Source organism: Nicotiana attenuata, unplaced genomic scaffold (assembly GCF_001879085.1).
Source record: "Nicotiana attenuata strain UT unplaced genomic scaffold, NIATTr2, whole genome shotgun sequence".
Taxonomy (NCBI): Eukaryota; Viridiplantae; Streptophyta; class Magnoliopsida; order Solanales; family Solanaceae; genus Nicotiana; species Nicotiana attenuata.
Window position 1 is genome coordinate 138,537 of NW_017672373.1, and position 16,844 is coordinate 155,380.

Consider the following 16,844-nt stretch of genomic DNA (forward strand, 5'->3'; position numbering starts at 1 on the left):
CTTTGCCTTTATGGTAATCTAGTGATTTGCATTTTCTAGTTTGAATTGTAGTCTTTATTTTATTAAGTCCAAGAATCTATTTCACGTTATAAATAACTTGTCTATAATTGAGTCCTTAAGTTACGTATATTTATCTATTTAAATCAATTATTATCATGATATCTTGATAAATGACATATTTATCTTAAAGAATAATTAATTTGATAGTATTATGTACGTAGGAATATCGACACTGGAATATGCGTTTTATCAGTATATATCTCGTATTTAAAAAATCCATCAAAAATTTAAATAAAAACAAAAAACCGACAAAAATCGAATTATAAAACTGGGTTTAATTGGTTCCAATATTTAACAACTCGACTTAATTGGTTTACTTTCTTTCAGGAGAAAACGATCCAAATCGAACTATGAACCCTGATAAACGGCTAAAAATATATATTTTTCGGTGTACTTTCATCTCATAACTTGTGTGGTTATGCTAGGTTACATGAGTTTTTATAGTGAATTATGCTTATTACGTGCATTCTTATGTGTAGGAGCAAGTTGAACGAAATTTGAGCAAAAGAAGTTGATTCGGGACCAAAAGACAAAAGAAGGACTTTGCTCGTTCACTCTCGCGTGCACACAAGAGAGTGCACGAGCTACAGAGGAAAAGCTTGTAAAAAAACAACGGAGTATAGCAAAAGGCATGGAAGTGCACAAGAGACCTAGAAGAAAAAGAAAAAGAGAGAGAGAACGAGCTAACTTAAAAAGGCTATTTCGAAGTGGGCTTGTATTATTTCACCCCATGCTAACCCTAGCCCATATAAATAGTCTTTAAACTCACTTTTTCGGGGAGGAGGATGTTTTGGAGACAGACTTTGGACCAAGAGAGAGCACAGAACCGCCGTGGAGGCCGGAATTCATCAGATTCCATCTTTCTTCCATCAAACTTAGTAATCTTATGTTTCTTTGGATGAATTGTTGTTTTGCTACCAGGTCTATGTGGAGCTAAACTTTGCGTTCTAGAGTTGTGGTTGTCATGAATATTGAAGTTTATTAATTATATTACCGTTAATTCGAGTTATCATCTTTGGTTGTTTCTCTAATTCTGTGCATAATTGCTTAATTGTTTGGCTAGCAGTTGAGTTCTATTTACTATATATGCTATGCTTGGGAAAGCCGTATTTAGATTAGAGTAGAATTAGAGAGAGCTTGTTTCTGAACCCATGGATCGGGAAAAGATTTCGCGGTTAGGATAGGAATATACCTAACAGTCTTGCTTAGTTGAATATCGTATTATATTCGTTCATGATAGATTCAAGAGTATATGAATATAGAGTTGATATATTGTGGATAGACGGATAGGATTGTGGGAACATACTATTTATATAAACGATCCGGTCAACTAGCAATCATAGATAATTTGGATTAACAGGTGTAGTTACGAACTTAATAGGATTGATAAACCGACCACAACCCTAGAATCTATGTCTCCCTTGGTTACGTGTTTAAATTTCGCAATAGTAGTAGTAATAGAAAAATCAAACTTTTGATTATCCTGGACATTAAATTGATTTTAGTTTGCTTAGTTAAAGGTTAATCTAAGTCTCTGTGGGTTCGACATCCGACTTTCGAGTCATTATATTACTTGACGGCCACGTATACTTGCGTGTACTTGGGGAACCAACAAGTTTTTGGCGCCGTTGCCGGGGACTTAATTATTGATTGTTTATCTAAATTTAGCTTTTAGTTGATTTTTGTTCATGTTTTTAATTTATTTATTTAGTTAGTATTTTCTTTTCTTATGTTGAGATGGCATATTGGAATGAAAATTATTTGAATGATAATTTTGTTAGTGGATATATATATACACGTGTAGATTCATTTTACAGAGGAATAAAATCATTTTCTGCTTCATTCATATGCAAAAATCATCTTTCTAGAACATTCATCCTCTCATTGGGTCGCTAGCCCTAAATTCTCCATTGTTGTGCTCCAACTCAAGCTCGAGCACACAGAAATTCACAAGTAGGAGCAACTCCCCCAGAAAACTTTAAATTTAAATGTGTACACATAAAATCCGAACATTTGATCAACCAACTGATCTTCTCCTCATTAGTTAGTTGAACAAAGCTAGAATAAGAAAATGTACATCATGGAAGTTGGCAACAGCTTAAAACAGACGGAGGAAATGAAAGTTTCAACTTCTTCTTATATTATTTGTACCATAACGCGCAACCACTACAACAAAAATCAGTACACTCGGGCCCCTTCGGAAACCATCTTTATCAGTATTTTATGGACAAACCATAGAATGGTCTCACATTGCATCCAAGTTGTTCAACTACTTCTCCTCAATTTTGCCGTTCACCCTTTAGGGTGAGATCCAGATAATGTAGCCTGAGAATTCCTAGATCCGAGGAAATGCGGATATTTAGTTGCATGAGAATTGAGGCTTTAAATGAATCTCCATGCATATAATGTGGCTGGGTACAAATATAGTAAATGAATGGGGGGAAAAGCGCAAAATGTCAAATCAAAACATCAAAGTAAAATGGAAAACTTTGTTGAAAGATCAACAAATACAAAAGAGCAGAGTAACTAAGACATGAAAACAAAAATGAAAGAAAGAAATGAATAGCTTACCCAAAAAGAGCTAGTTGTCTATGTTTTAGATCTTCTCTCGATCTCTACTATGATTCCTAGATTCAAATTCTTCCTGTAGGGCATTTGTTATCAGGCTCAAACACTTCAGCAGCTCTTTTGTTGCATATCCTCTTTTCAGTAGTACTGCAGTATCAAAAAATGTATGAGAAAGAGTGATTGAATTTATAAGATAGAAACTACATAACATGCAAACCTGTCAGCTTGACACTCTTCTGCCTTCCTTTCCTATACTGCACACTTTGCGATAACTGGAACTAGGGACCCGCATCTATGTAATAACTTTTTCTCCCGTTAGAAGACGAGCATCGGTTGGTCCAAACCCACACGCAAGTGGTCGAAAAGTAATAAAGTGATAATAAAGTATCGTTCCCACGAGGATTTATGATCAGTTATTTTTCAATCTAAGCTATTTATATCTTTAATGCTCAAGTGAGTGTGAAAAAGATGATTGTGATTTTTATAATTAAATTACTATGACTAATTAGCAAGCAAGAAAATAAGATCCCAAGTAGAGAAAACAAACACTTAGAAAGAATTCAATGAGATGGGGATATTCCAGGGTTATGAGATTATCGTCTATCCTATTGCGTTTTTCGGGTTGATGTAATCATTTGACTTATCTAATTTGTTGATTAGAAGGGTTTATTTTGCTCGCGAAGTTCTTTTGACGCTTCGCTCGCCTATTCAAGCCAACCTAAGACTATATATCTATAGAATCAAACTTGACACTAACACATGTATATTTCCTGCAAAAATAACTAAGTAAGGCAACTAGAATATGTCTATCCTAATCGTGAATCAATTCTTCGATGTCCGGATTCAAGAACTTATTCTATTCAATCTTATATGCAATTTATAGTTCCCACTTTCGAGTTCAACTATAAATTCGTAGATAGTACTCTATTATTAGCTACACAATAGAATAATTAAGTGCAAGATTGAATAACAAATTAATATGATAAAATCAAGCAAAACAATCAACCATCAATTTACAATAGTCAAGAACGACCCATAACCCTAGAATAATAAGGTTCTTAGCCACTCATGTTCATAACAATCATCAAAATATTATTTTCAAACATAAAAGCTATAAATACTAGAAGAAGAATAGAAGAATAGAAGAATTGATGAATTCCGTGCTCACGAGTGTTTCGTACTTGTGTTTCTCTCTCAAAGTTGCATTCCCCCTCCATAATAGGTTTAAGTTTGCTTTTATATGAGTTTGGGGCATCTTGGGGTCGAAATAATAGAGTCCAGGGGAACTAGGACAGATTCGCGTCGCTAGCGCCCAAGGTAGCGTGGGGCGCTAGCCCTGTCTCTGGCCGTTTGGGAGATTCTATTTTGTGCGCCACAGATAGCGCCCCACGCTGCCTGTGGCTCTACACTGTGGCTTTTTTCCTTTTCTTCCCCTTTTTGTTTCAATTCGCGCACCTTCTTCCCAAATTGCCGAATGATTCCTATACATAAAAATACCACATATTAGCATAAATCATTACATTACACATTTCGAAATTTACGAAACATGAGTAGAATGCGAGGCAATATGCATATAAATATACATATTTTAAGCCGAATATCAACATCTCCGTAGCTTTAGTCTTGATTGGATTCTTAATTAGGACATTGCATCCAAATTAAACAGATATAGATTCTGCAAGGCACTTAATATTCACTAATCATAGGAATTGAAGCAGTGGCGGATCTAGAGGCTATAATGCGGGTTTTCAGGAACCCAGTAGTTTTTGTCCAGACTTGTAAGATTTATTAAAGATCTATAAATATTTCATTGTGAATCCAATTATTAACTTGAGATCACTGTAGGAACTCATAAACTTTAAGTCCTGCATCACAGGAAGTTCATGGGTTCCTTCTCTCTTTTTGAGCTTCTTGTAGTGTATTTTTGAAGGATCCAACACAGGTGCAACATCAACTTTTGAAAGTCCGAGCAACATAGTCGATAAGTGGCATCTCATGCTGGTTGTCTCCTCTCCATTCCCAACATCCCACCCCATCCCCCGCCCCTTACTCCCATTCCCCACCCCTCACTCCATCGTTTCCATCCCGACCCCCCCCCCCCAACCCCACCCCACCATCCACACACATAGTATATGCCTAGATTGTATATAAGTATTCTTGGAAAATATTTTCTCCTTACTTACCAAACACTAAAATATACGTAATAAAACCACTTACTTTTCAGGAAAAATTTTCCAGGGAAAACATTTCCCTTCATACCAAACACGCCCATAGAAGGTATTTTTTTCTCTATTTATACGTGTTCCTTTTCTTTCTTCTTCTTTTTTTGTCTGGCAATTGCATTGCTATGTTGATCATTCAGACCAGAGGCGGACTCAGGATTTAAACATTGCGGGGGCACCATTATCTTTAACGTAAATATGAAAATAATATCAGTTACAATATAGTCTGGCGTTCAACTATTTGAAAACATAGTGATTACGATTTCGTGGCAAAAAGATGTTCAAAATTTAAAAATTTAAATAAAATCAAGACTAATAAAGGTCTATAAGCAGTCCAAAAAGTCTCAACCGACGTCGCAGAGTCAACGGATACTTGCTACTTTGCCAAAGTAAACGTTGAAGGAAGAAGGGTTTTAGTTGTCTTTATTTTTTTAAAATGAAATAATAATAAAAATTGGTTAGAGATAAAGATTATAGACTAATGGAACTAGTTAATGAAATATTTTACCCTCCTTTCCTACTGTCTTTATGTCTCCATATTAACTTTTCAGAGTCTAGAAAGATGTATCTCCAATGGAGTTTTTGACTATTTTATGTAGAAGATATGAAAAACTAATAGTGAAGAGAAGTTGAGTTTTGGAGCTTAGATGGAGAGATTTTAAAAGAAAAAAATAAACTAAGTGACTTCTATGTACTAGTACTAAATTAATGTTTGAATTACAAAATAAATACACCAAGTTGACTACTAAATATGGAGTACTAAACTATCGTTCAATTAAAAAAGGAAAAAAGAAAGAAATGGTGAAGTAACGATGATGTGGGTCTCGATCCTGGGTCTAGGAGCAAGGGAATGGAACTTTAAAAGCCCGCTGAACCAGTACAACGACGGAGCGATTTGTTCTTTTGGGGGCACAATTAAATTATTATAGGGGTCCTCGACATATATACAGTAATATATACATAGTTTTTCCCGAGCCTATAGGGTGCCAGTGACCTCTCACCTCTCCACGTGGGTCCGCCCCTGATTCAGGCTAGTAATAAGCACAAGGAAGATAGTTTCCGGTTAAAAACAGATAAGGTTTCTAAATCCACATGCTCAACTGATAATAGAAACAACAATTGCTTCAGCAGCATAATAAGGCGCGTGAATTATAAAAATTAATTACCTCCAGATATCTGTATCAAGGTTCATATTTGCACTAGGCTCCATTATCAATTTATCACCATCTAACAATAATAGTAACACTATTACCGTATTCCGGCCAGACAGTAATCGTAACTGAAGCAAATTGATAATTTAGCATTTTAGCTGTATTATAAAATTCTAAAATTTTCTCAGTCAGCAAAAAGAACGAAAAATAAGATAAAATAAACAGTATTGGGGTTTATGTTAAAGCCTAGAATCACAGCTGGGTTTTTACAAGTGTGTGATATTTACACTTGCACCCTTGAGGTTTAGGAAATAGCACTCCGGCCTCTTTAGCTATGCTTTGGAAAAGAGTCGGGACATTTGCTTTTTATAAACACTTTTTGGCTTTATAAAGTTCCATTCCAATACAATTCAGCTGTCAGTACCATTTTCCATTTGGCTTCTGCAGAATGTAACACAAAAACAGTACCGCTACACCGAAAGTCAAAAACAAAATTAACCATTGACGCGATGCGTTTGCGGTTTAGAGCTTTCTCTCAAATGGGGTTCTCTAGAAAAGTTCGCACAGCAAATAATTATCCAGTGAACACCCACGCAGCAAGTACTTTTCGCCCCTCTCCCTTGTTCTCTTCTTCTTTTAATTTTTTTTGTCATGTATATGTTTTTATGTTTATATATATGTGTGAACAGGTGAAAAAATGGAGAAGAGCATCTACACTATTTTAACCCTGGACCGTTGGCACTCGCTCAATCATATGGGGTATAAAATGGCTTCACTGAGGCCAATTCATGGGAAGTTAGCTCTGAAATTTTTGAACTGGTTTATTAAGCAACCCGGTTTAGAATTCAGTCACATTATTCATATGTATGGTATAACTACCCACATACTCGTTAGAGCTAGAATGCATGACTATATTAAGTCAATTTTGAGGCATTTATCTGACATTGGTGTTACGCCAAGTTCTGTTTTTGAGTCTCTTATGGATACATATCGTCTTTGTAGTTCGAACCCTTCTGTTTTTGATATTTTAATTAGGGTTTATGTGAGAAAAGGTGCACTTAAAGATGCTCTTCAGATTTTCCATTTGATGAGTTCTCGAGCATTTAAACCGTCGGTTTACACTTGTAATATGCTCTTAGCTGCGATGGGGAAGCAGCAGAATGCTGAGTGTGTATGGTCGTTTTTCAAAGAAATGCTTGCTAAACGTGTTTGCCCTAATGTTGGTACATTCAATATACTTTTACAAGTTCTTTGTGCCAAAGGAAAGGTCGAGAGAGCGAGTTATTTGCTTGCAAAGATGGTAGAGAGTGGTTATAACCCTGATGTGGTTACTTATAATACTTTGCTTAATTGGTATTGCAAAAAGGGCAGGTATAAAGCAGCTTTAGAATTGATCGATTGCATGAATTCTAAGGGTCTTGAGGCTGATGTTTGTACGTACAATATGTTTATAGATGACTTATGTAGGAATAATAGGAGTTCGAAAGGTTATTTAGTATTGAGGAAGATGAGGAAGAGATTGATTGTTCCGAATCATATCACTTATAACACTCTTATTAACGGGTTTGTGAAAGAGGGTAAGATTGATGTTGCAATGAAGATTTTTCATGAGATGCTGACATTAAATCTTTCACCAAATTGTATCACTTTCAATGCTTTGATTGATGGGCATTGTCGAGCAGGAAATCTTAAAGAGGCTCAAGAAATGCTGAATGAAATGGAGCTAAGAGGTTTAACGCCCAATGAAGTTAGTTATGGGGCTCTCTTGAACGGTTTCTGCAAGCATGGCATATTAGATTCTGCAAGAAATATCCTCAAGAAGATGAAGTTTGATGGATTATCTCCTAATCATATTGCATATACAATGTTAATAGAAGGGATGTGCAAAATGGGGTTACTTGGAGAAGTTGTACCTTTACTTGAGGAAATGTTTGAGAGGGGTATATGTCTTGATGTTGTTGCATACTCAGTGCTTCTAAATGGATTTTGTAAAGCTAGAATGCTAAATACAGCAATGGAAATATTAAGTAAGATGTACAGGTTTGGAGTTTTTCCAAACGATGTGGTATACTCTACTTTGATCTACAACTTCTGTAAGCAGCAAGATCCCCTAAAAGCAATCAGAGTCTATGCAATGATGCAAAAATCAGGCCATATTCCTAACACTTTCATATGCAACTCACTAATATCTTCTCTTTGTACATGTGGAAGAGTAAGAGAGGCAGAGGATTTCATGCGTCACATGCATAAGATTGGTCTTGTTCCCAGTTCTATTGCTTTTACTTCTGTTATTGATTGCTACGGAAGTGTAGGTGAAGGGTTAAAAGCACTATCCTGGTTTGACGAAATGATTAACTTGGGTAGTCAGCCTAGCTTGTACACCTATGCAAGCTTACTTAAGGGAATATGCAGAGGAGGAAACCTTACAGAGGCACTTGGATTTTTTGATAGACTCCGTGGAATTTGCTGTGCTACAGATGTTGTTGTCTACAACTCATTGCTGGCTGAGCTCTGTAAGTTAGGCCACTTCCACATGGCATTAATCCTTATTGATGAGATGGTTCAGAATAACGTGCTCCCTGATAGTCATACATACACCAATCTCCTAGCTGGCTTGTGTGGGAAGGATAAGTTGGTTGCTGCAATTCTTCTGTTGGGAAGAGCATTAAATAGAGGAAACCCCTCTTCAAACCAGGTCATGTATACGTGTATCATTGATGGTCTTTTCAAGAGTGGCTTGCCTAAGGTTGCCCATTACTTCTATGATGAGATGACAAGGAGTGGACTTACCCCAGATACAGTGGCACTGAATGTGATGATGGATGGTTACACAAAACATGGTCAAATGGATAAGGTTAGCAGTTTCATTTCTACAATGAGACAGAGAAATCAAATGCCTTCCTTGGCTACATACAATATTCTATTACGAGGCTACTCGAGACAGAAAAACATATCTGAGTGCTCTAAGTTATATCAGTCACTTAGAAAAAAAGGTTTTGCTCCAGATAAATTAACATGCCATTATGTGATTCGTGGACTCTGTGAGTCGAGCCTGCTGGATATTGGAGTTAAGTTTATGATAAAGATTATTGTGGGAGGAACAGTGGCAGATAAATTCACATTCAACATGATTATCAGTAAATATAGTGAAAGGGGTGAGATGAAGAAGGCCCTTGATCTACTTACTTTAATGACTGCCGTTGGTGTTTCTCCTGATGGAGACACTTACAACTCAATATTTAAGGGACTGAAAAGAACATTGGACTTCGAAAATTCACGTCGTCTCTTGCATAAAATGTTCGAAGAGGGTTTCATCCCAATTGACAGACAATATAGTAATCTAATCACTAGTATGTGTAAAGTTGGAGATGTAAAAGGAGCATTCAAAGTAAAAGATGAAATGGAGTTGTTAGGTGTTAGTTCCCGTAATGTAGCTGAGGGTGCGATTATACGGGGGCTTGTGCATCGTGGGAAGATGGAGGAAGCAATGCTGGTACTTGAATGTATGCTTCGGGTGCATCTAATTCCAACTGTTGCCACGTTCACAACTGTTATGCATGGACTTTGCAAAAGTTCTAAGGTCTCTGAGGCCTTAAAATTGAAAGCGACAATGGACCTTCATGGTGCAAAGCCAGATGTTATTGTTTACAATGTCCTGATAACAGGCCTTTGTGCTGGTGGCTGTATTGATCATGCGTTTGATCTCTATGAGGAGCTGAAAGAGAGGAGTCTGTGTCCCAATGTTACAACTTTTACAGTTCTTGTCAATGCCGTCTGTTCTGCAAACGATCTTGCAAAGGGTGAAAGTCTTCTAAGTGATCTGCAAGAGAGAGGATTGGCAGGTGAATATTCAAGCACCGAAGCCTTATGTGAAAGATTGACAGTCGTGAGAGAGAAGCTAAATGCTTTAAGAAAGAAGAAAAAGAAAAGAAGATAAGTATTGCTGTAGAAAGACGAAAAGCTGATCAATTTAACACTGGGAACATTTATCTTGCTTGCTGGAGATAAGGTCTCCATGGCGGTCGGTCTCTAACTTAAACCAGCTTCAATAATTGAAATCAGGCTATCTGTTACATCTGCAGCTTGAACTTTGGTCGCTTCTACCTTTTGAAGGCTATTTCTGCGTTTGATATCCTTTAAGATATCCGTCATACAAGGTGGTTATAAGAATTATTCTGCAGTTCACGAGGTGGTGTACTGTATACCGACACTGATCTGTCAGAATAGGTATTTGGCATTCCTTTGTTTATTCTGTTTTAATGCACTAGGGCTGTCTAGTGAGCTTCATCTGCAGTCTGTTCAATTAATTTGTTTCGGCTTATTGCTTGGCCTTTATGTTTGGATTACTTCTGCAGCTTAAGTGCTCACAACAGGTGAATATTGTGGCTAGGTTAGCCGAAAGATGGTTATCGGTTCAAGAACGTAAGGTGTCCCTGCTTTGTCAGGGTAAGAAGGGGTAGAGAAAATGCCTTGAGCCAATGTTCGAATACCAGGCGCTACGGCGCTGAAGTAACCCATGCCATACTCCCAGGAAAAGCTGGAACGACTTTGAGTTGAAATCTTGCATAAATCACAGCGGAGCTTCAGCATTACTATAAAGAAGGCCAATTGTGAAACATAGGTAAAAGAGTGCGCTTGAACTGTTCAGCATTAATGTCTAGAAGTATCTATCTGATGCTTTAACTTATTAGTTTCTTTTGCAAATTTCACAACCAGTACTGTCCATATGACAGCAAATTGCAATAGCATAGCTGAAACTTTTTCCATCTTTGAGACTAAGAGTTTGCAGAATATTCTTGTTATAATTTGGTCTATGCAGGTGCTGTTCTCCGACTCTCTGCTAAAGTTCGAACAAATCCTGCATCCACTGACTTTCTGAAGTAGAGATAAGGTATCTTCAATTGTTGTTGATCATAATCCTATTCAATATATTCTCCCCTTCTTGGTTATTTGAAGTCAGATCATTTGGGTGACTCTGGTCAGGTATTTGACAGTTCATTAGCATGACATGCTCTACTGGTGACAAGCTTTTTCTTGTAGCTCGTTTCTCAACACCTCTGTCCAAAACATAATAAGGAAAAAAAGGCAGGTCATATGGAGATGATGTGGATGGATCATCAGGAAACCATTTATGGACTTAATTACCTTGGAGACTGCATTCTCCAGACTTTTTGAAGCCAGTTTATAACAGATCTCCTTTTTAAGTTAGTCTTTTCTTAAACTACATTTTGTTTTGAGAACTGTGAGTTTCCACTGTTCTAACTGGTTGTCATTCTGTTTTCACCTAGGACTGGTTGAGTATCGGAGTATTGGATGCTGAGAAGTCATGATCTTAAAGGTCATGATATACGATCATCAGCCCCAGCTTGTTCTCGATTTGCAGGAAGATGAACTCAGTAGCAATGGCAGCTGCACTTCTCCTCAGACAGTTTACTGAGACCCCATCATATCTGCAAATTCTCAACAAGGCAGCTCGATATATGGTGTACCGCAACATCTTTAACATATGTAAACCTAATAATGAAGGCATGCAGCTGGATAAAGGTGTGGGTCATCAACTTGCAGCCATATCTGAGGCAATAGGAGGAAGTCTGGCGGAGAGATAAAATGTGAAATGCCCATTTGCTTTAGCTTATTTTCTTTACTAGGTTGGCTCGGCCCGTGCCGGCACGGGCCCAACAAAGTAAGTAGACGATATTGTATGCTAATTGGTAGATGACTATTTACATATGGTTTTGATCAAAATATACATTTACATACATGAGAGCGTCAGATTTAGGGATGCTTAAAGTACCACAGTAGTTACAATTTACATATTAGCAAAAAGAGATGCTATGTGTGCGGTGTTTGGTCTTCTTTCTGGTCTTCTTTTTAGTAGTTCTTTACCAAAAATGGCTGCAAAAAAATAAATATGTTATATTTGATAGTCAAAGAAAGCCAACATATTTTCAAGACAAATAATGTGTTGCTAAGTTAGTAATAAATGGCCAATCAGTAAACATAGAAAATTATATCAGAAAGATTATGGAAGTATTATAGATGCATAGTAGAGTAGAGACTAAAAATGGAAATCCACAATTCCTTATAATTTATTGAAGGGATTGCAGTAGTCCAGAAAGAAGTGGCAAAAATGAAGTTAACTGCATTCAAAAACAGCAATACCAATACAGGAAAATATGTTAAAAGTCCTACAATATACACATAGTATACAAAATGCAAATATAGAGAACACAATAGGTTTGGTCGAATAAAGTGTATTATAACAACTGAACTTCAACTCTTATTCCTTTAGATTAATGTCTAACTCCAAATGCTAACTCCAACTGAACTTTTTACTATATATGCATCAAGGACTTCAATCACCTCGAGCTAAGTTTTTATAGCCTAGAATTGTTTCCACTCCTCCCTCAAACATAACAATTTACTAGTTACGATTCCACTTTGATCAGCCAAATGTATTTAAAGCAGTACAACTCACATACTGCAAAGGACATATTAGCAAAAGGAACCACTAAGTAAGTTGTAAATATAAATCTGATATTTAGGAACAGCCAAAAGAAGAAAACAAAGCTATGTGTATATATATATATATATATATGTGTGTGTGTGTGTGTGTGTGTGTGTGTGTGTGTGTGTGTGAAAGTAACCTTTTCTAGTTTCATCAGTTTCATTTGTAACCTTTTCCGGGTTATTCCTATTTTCTGTTTCATCAATTCCATTCCCTTAATGAACTATTTGCCTAATCTTTTGACAAATAAGCTATATGTTGCTAACATGAAGTGATGTAAGTGTAGCATGAACGGTTACAAAGTTTTATGACAAATCCACTAATTAATGGTGAGGTAGGTAATAATAAATTAGTGGATTTAAGGCTATCTTTATCTTGCAATCAGCTAGAATTCTCGTTTAAACTAAATGCTATGTAATCAAATCAACAACCAACACAATCAGACTATATGAGTAGGTCATTTGCATAATGGTAGCCTTCAATCACAAGTTTCACAAGGTTTCAATGGATTCTCCTTAGCCATCCCTTTCAAAGCAGTAAGTTAGCAAAAGTCAGAAATATGCTAGAAATAGAATTTAGCCCCCAACATAAATGATATTCATGTGACAATCAGAAGCTAACCAAGCAAGCATGTTATTTTCACATAACCATTAAGCTTGTGCAAGGAATCAAACTGAAGTAATGTAGTAAAAATATCATCTCTGTATAAATTAAATGGAGTTTTCCCACTGGCATGTACATATCTGAGTTGTCAGTTTTGGTACTCTCAATTCAATTAGGTGCTCCAAGAAAAAACAGACAATGTAGAGCTTTCAGATAAACAGATAATGGTACAGTAAAATTAGAGATTGTTTACTCTTTATATCCAAACACGCACCCAAAGGAGAATGAATACTGAAACGATCAAGTTTTTATTCTCGAATGATAGGGAGTGCAAGAGCTATGTAGCACAAAACATTCTTTTGCCCTCAATTACAGCTATTGTGTTATTCGACTAATTCCTAGTGTTGTGAAGAGCGTGAAGCAAGGAAAAGTGACAGGCCTCTCCACGCTTAAAGCGTGAAGCCAAGCGCGCGCTTTCTTTGAAAAAACGGAATTTTTTTAAAAAAACCAATCATAGTTTTTAAGGTTGTATAAAATCAACAACAAAGCTCATGTTAGCTTTTGCTAGAATGCTAATGGGTGCTCCAGGATCAATGCAATTACTTTATCGTTCCTGTTAAATACTACTTTCTCGTTCTAGCGATAGGCTCCAAGCACGATTCTTATTCTAAATTTTACTTTCTGTTTTGGAATGAATCAGTTATCCTAGAAATATGGCTAAGAGGCAAAAATAGTGGCCAAATCGCAGGTACAATAGAGGCCGAAAACCAAAGAGCAAATAGAGAAACCCAAAAAATGAAATAGAAATTATTGACCAGAGGGAGAAATAGTTCAGCAAACAAAACAGGGATTGTGAAAATATGAAATGAAGAGTTATTAGTAAAACCAACTGAAGACCTAGAAGAGTGCTCAACTTTGTTCCTCTTCCACATGTTTTATCACTTTTTTCCAATTTTTTTGGTCAGATTTGGGCATGGATTAATAGAGCTGAAATTTTTCAGTAGGGTTTACCTAAAAATGGCCGAGAAAACTCCAGCACTATAAACTTCAAATTATTTATCAATAATATCAAGAAGCGAAACCCTAAGATTATTCATTAATAAGCAAACAGACAAAAGATCACCATTTATCGGAACTTCAATCGTTGGGATCGTCAAATCCATGCACTGGTGAATTCGTGCTAGCAAGAAAAATCGAGGAAAGCATTGAAGGATTCTAGAGAAAGACGTTGAAGATAGAAGGATTAGCTAATTAAGCTCGACCATGGCGATGAAGAAAGAGAGGAGAGGACCATGAAAAAGGGAGATGAATCAGAGCAACGATGGCCAAATGATACGTGGCTACTCAGTTTCATGGTAAGGCCACATTTCATTAGGTGATCTGAAAAGACAACAATATCCTTAAATTTTCTTTTCTCCATTTAGTTACAATTCGTTTGTGTTTCTCTCAAAATCTGAATGTAAAATTGCAACAGAACCAATGAATAGAGTCTTGTTAAGGTAATTTTACATATACAACTGAAATCAGGAAAAGGTACAAGTTAGGCTAGAAGTAGCTCATTCCTTCTCCTATTCAATAAGGGAAAACTTTACCGGCTACAACTGCACCGGGAACGAAAACTGTCTATCCCCATTCCCTGTTTCTGTCTAAAGAGACGTGCTGTTCCTAATCTAGTGTTTAAAAGTACGCCATATTAATCAACCCATGAACAAACACCTAAAATTTTCTTTCTCTTAATTAGACTTAATACCTAAACCAGTATCATCAATGAACAGAAATTTGTATGCGGGTTAAAACTAATAGAAAGAGCAAAAGAAGGAGAAATAAATACCGAAGTACAAAATTGAAGTTCAAGAGGGCACAGAAGTATGAACAGAACCGGTGAAACTTGAGCAAGATCTGTAAAACTATAACCAAAAATTTCTTCTTTCAATTTAGGTTTAATACCCATACCAATATCATCAATGGACCGGAAATCTCAACAAAAAAAATTGCATGTTGGATGAAACTAATTAAAAAGGCAAAAGAAGGAGAAACAAATACAAAGACAAAACACAAAATTGAAGTTGAAGAGGAAAGAATTGTTTTTTATATCAGATGTGTAGCGAAAAGCATGGGTAAAATTGATTAAAATCGTACCTGGATGTAGAAGAAATTTAGGAAGAGGAAGAGAATTGGACAAGTTCAGAAGTTGAAATTTATTACAACCTTGAAGCATATTTTATTCAACTAGTTTCTCTCCACGTGCGTTACCAAATTATGTAATACTCGTATAATTTGTGAATACTATATTATTAAAATTAAAATAAAACTTTGATATTTTTTTTACTGAACATCTATTTTTACATGTAAATATAGATAGATAATCTATGAAAATTAACAACAATAAAAGTATTAGAAGAATTATGGATTAAAATGACAAAAGCAAGACTATAAATCAAATTTTGGATATATGTAGTTATGGTAGCACCAGTTACTTTAATTTAAGAAAATACTAAAACTGATATCTATAATGACACCCAACAATAATAATTTTTTGACAGATAAAGATTTAATTATTTCATAGTATATTTCACTATAGGAAACACTACTATAAAAAAATCATATATATTGTGAGTATATTTGTAAAAAGTTATTTATGCATATGCAAGTAAATTGTCTATATCATTGGCTATCTTCACTTCTTTGGATTTTTTCATTACCTTACTTGGTATTAGTGCAATTTTTTTTATTTTCTACCTTTATGGTACATTTGCGTTTATTTTACTTTATTTTTCTCTATGCGAAACTCACTAAAATTAAATTACCAAAGATTGGACACTTAAAAGTTGAGGATTATACAAAACATGAGTCTTTATAGTCAGATGAAAATGATGCACAAATCAATATATATATATATATATATATACACACACACACTGGTTAATTATAAAAAAGGAGTCTTTATCCAAACTCCAAAGTCCTAAATTTTTCTATCGCATAAAAAGTTAGAGAGAGAAAAAAAGTACACTTTTCACACAAGTTTTCTTCGTTCTATTGTTTCTTGCATATCGTCTATCTCCATTCTTTACTTTGCTTAACACCATCTTTTTAAGAGAAAATACTTTTCCTCGTTAGTACAAAAATCTAATAGCTAAACATATAATTAGATGTCACTCCTTCATTTACCTTTAAAAGAATAGGAATCAAGTTTCAGTTCCATATATGCGAAAGTAAGCATGAAAAAAGAATGAAATCGGAGAGATTAGAAAGATTATTACCTTCTTGAAATAGTATCAACCTCTTGGATTCTTCAAGCAAGATTGAAGACAAAAAATAAAATTTTAAAATGAATCTACCACCCAATAAAATCATAGATTAAATATGGCATTCTTGGGTTGCTTAGGAATTCACTTGAATGATTGTGACTGTTCATGAAAAAGCATGAAGGTTGGCTGGGGAGATTTTTTTTTTTTTTTGATAAGTAGGATATTTAAATTATTGAAAGGGATATTTTAGTAATTTAACATTTGACTAAAGGGCTTCCCACTTTTAATATAGTATATATAGATAGGAGAAAACCCCTAATATGCTCCTTAACAGACGTGGACTCCTCTAAAATATACACGTAGTGGTTGGGCAGAAACATTAAGACACTATATTACGTATTTGTAGATTTGATATGAAATGACATAAATGCCCCCAGGCTTTTTCAAACTAAGCACTCAGGTCGAAACCACCGGCTCTTCTATA

The 16,844-nt window shown here is 35.6% G+C and overlaps 1 protein-coding gene and 1 long non-coding RNA gene across 5 annotated transcripts; one reads left to right on the forward strand and one right to left on the reverse strand.

Annotated features, from left to right (window-relative positions):
* Nucleotides 1–6,412: 6,412 nt before the first annotated feature.
* Nucleotides 6,413–11,783, forward strand: LOC109212963 (pentatricopeptide repeat-containing protein At5g55840). 4 transcript variants are annotated; one of them, XM_019376700.1, is made up of 6 exons: nucleotides 6,413–6,601; nucleotides 6,691–10,228; nucleotides 10,357–10,622; nucleotides 10,821–10,892; nucleotides 10,985–11,205; nucleotides 11,290–11,783. In XM_019376700.1, the coding sequence occupies exons 1-2, from the start codon at nucleotides 6,511–6,513 to the stop codon at nucleotides 9,936–9,938; spliced, it is 3,339 nt and encodes a 1,112-aa protein (XP_019232245.1). In that variant the 5' UTR covers nucleotides 6,413–6,510; the 3' UTR covers nucleotides 9,939–10,228; nucleotides 10,357–10,622; nucleotides 10,821–10,892; nucleotides 10,985–11,205; nucleotides 11,290–11,783. The 4 variants fall into 4 exon arrangements, with proteins under 4 accessions (XP_019232245.1, XP_019232246.1, XP_019232247.1 ...); XM_019376701.1 differs by having other exon boundaries at nucleotides 10,996–11,205; XM_019376702.1 differs by having other exon boundaries at nucleotides 11,029–11,205.
* Nucleotides 11,699–14,490, reverse strand: LOC109212964. The gene is made up of 2 exons (XR_002065933.1): nucleotides 14,236–14,490; nucleotides 11,699–11,896 (listed from the first exon to the last, which is right to left on the reverse strand). It is a non-coding gene; the product is annotated as an uncharacterized LOC109212964 (long non-coding RNA).
* Between the last annotated feature and the right edge of the window lie 2,354 nt (nucleotides 14,491–16,844).

Excerpts from the sequence above, each read along its gene's own strand:
- LOC109212963 (XM_019376700.1), top strand. The coding sequence starts at position 6,511 with ATGCGTTTGCGGTTTAGAGCTTTCTCTCAAATGGGGTTCTCTAGAAAA. Across the intron at positions 6,602-6,690 it reads AGTGAACACCCACGCAGCAA|GTGAAAAAATGGAGAAGAGC; the intron begins GTACTTTTCGCC and ends ATGTGTGAACAG.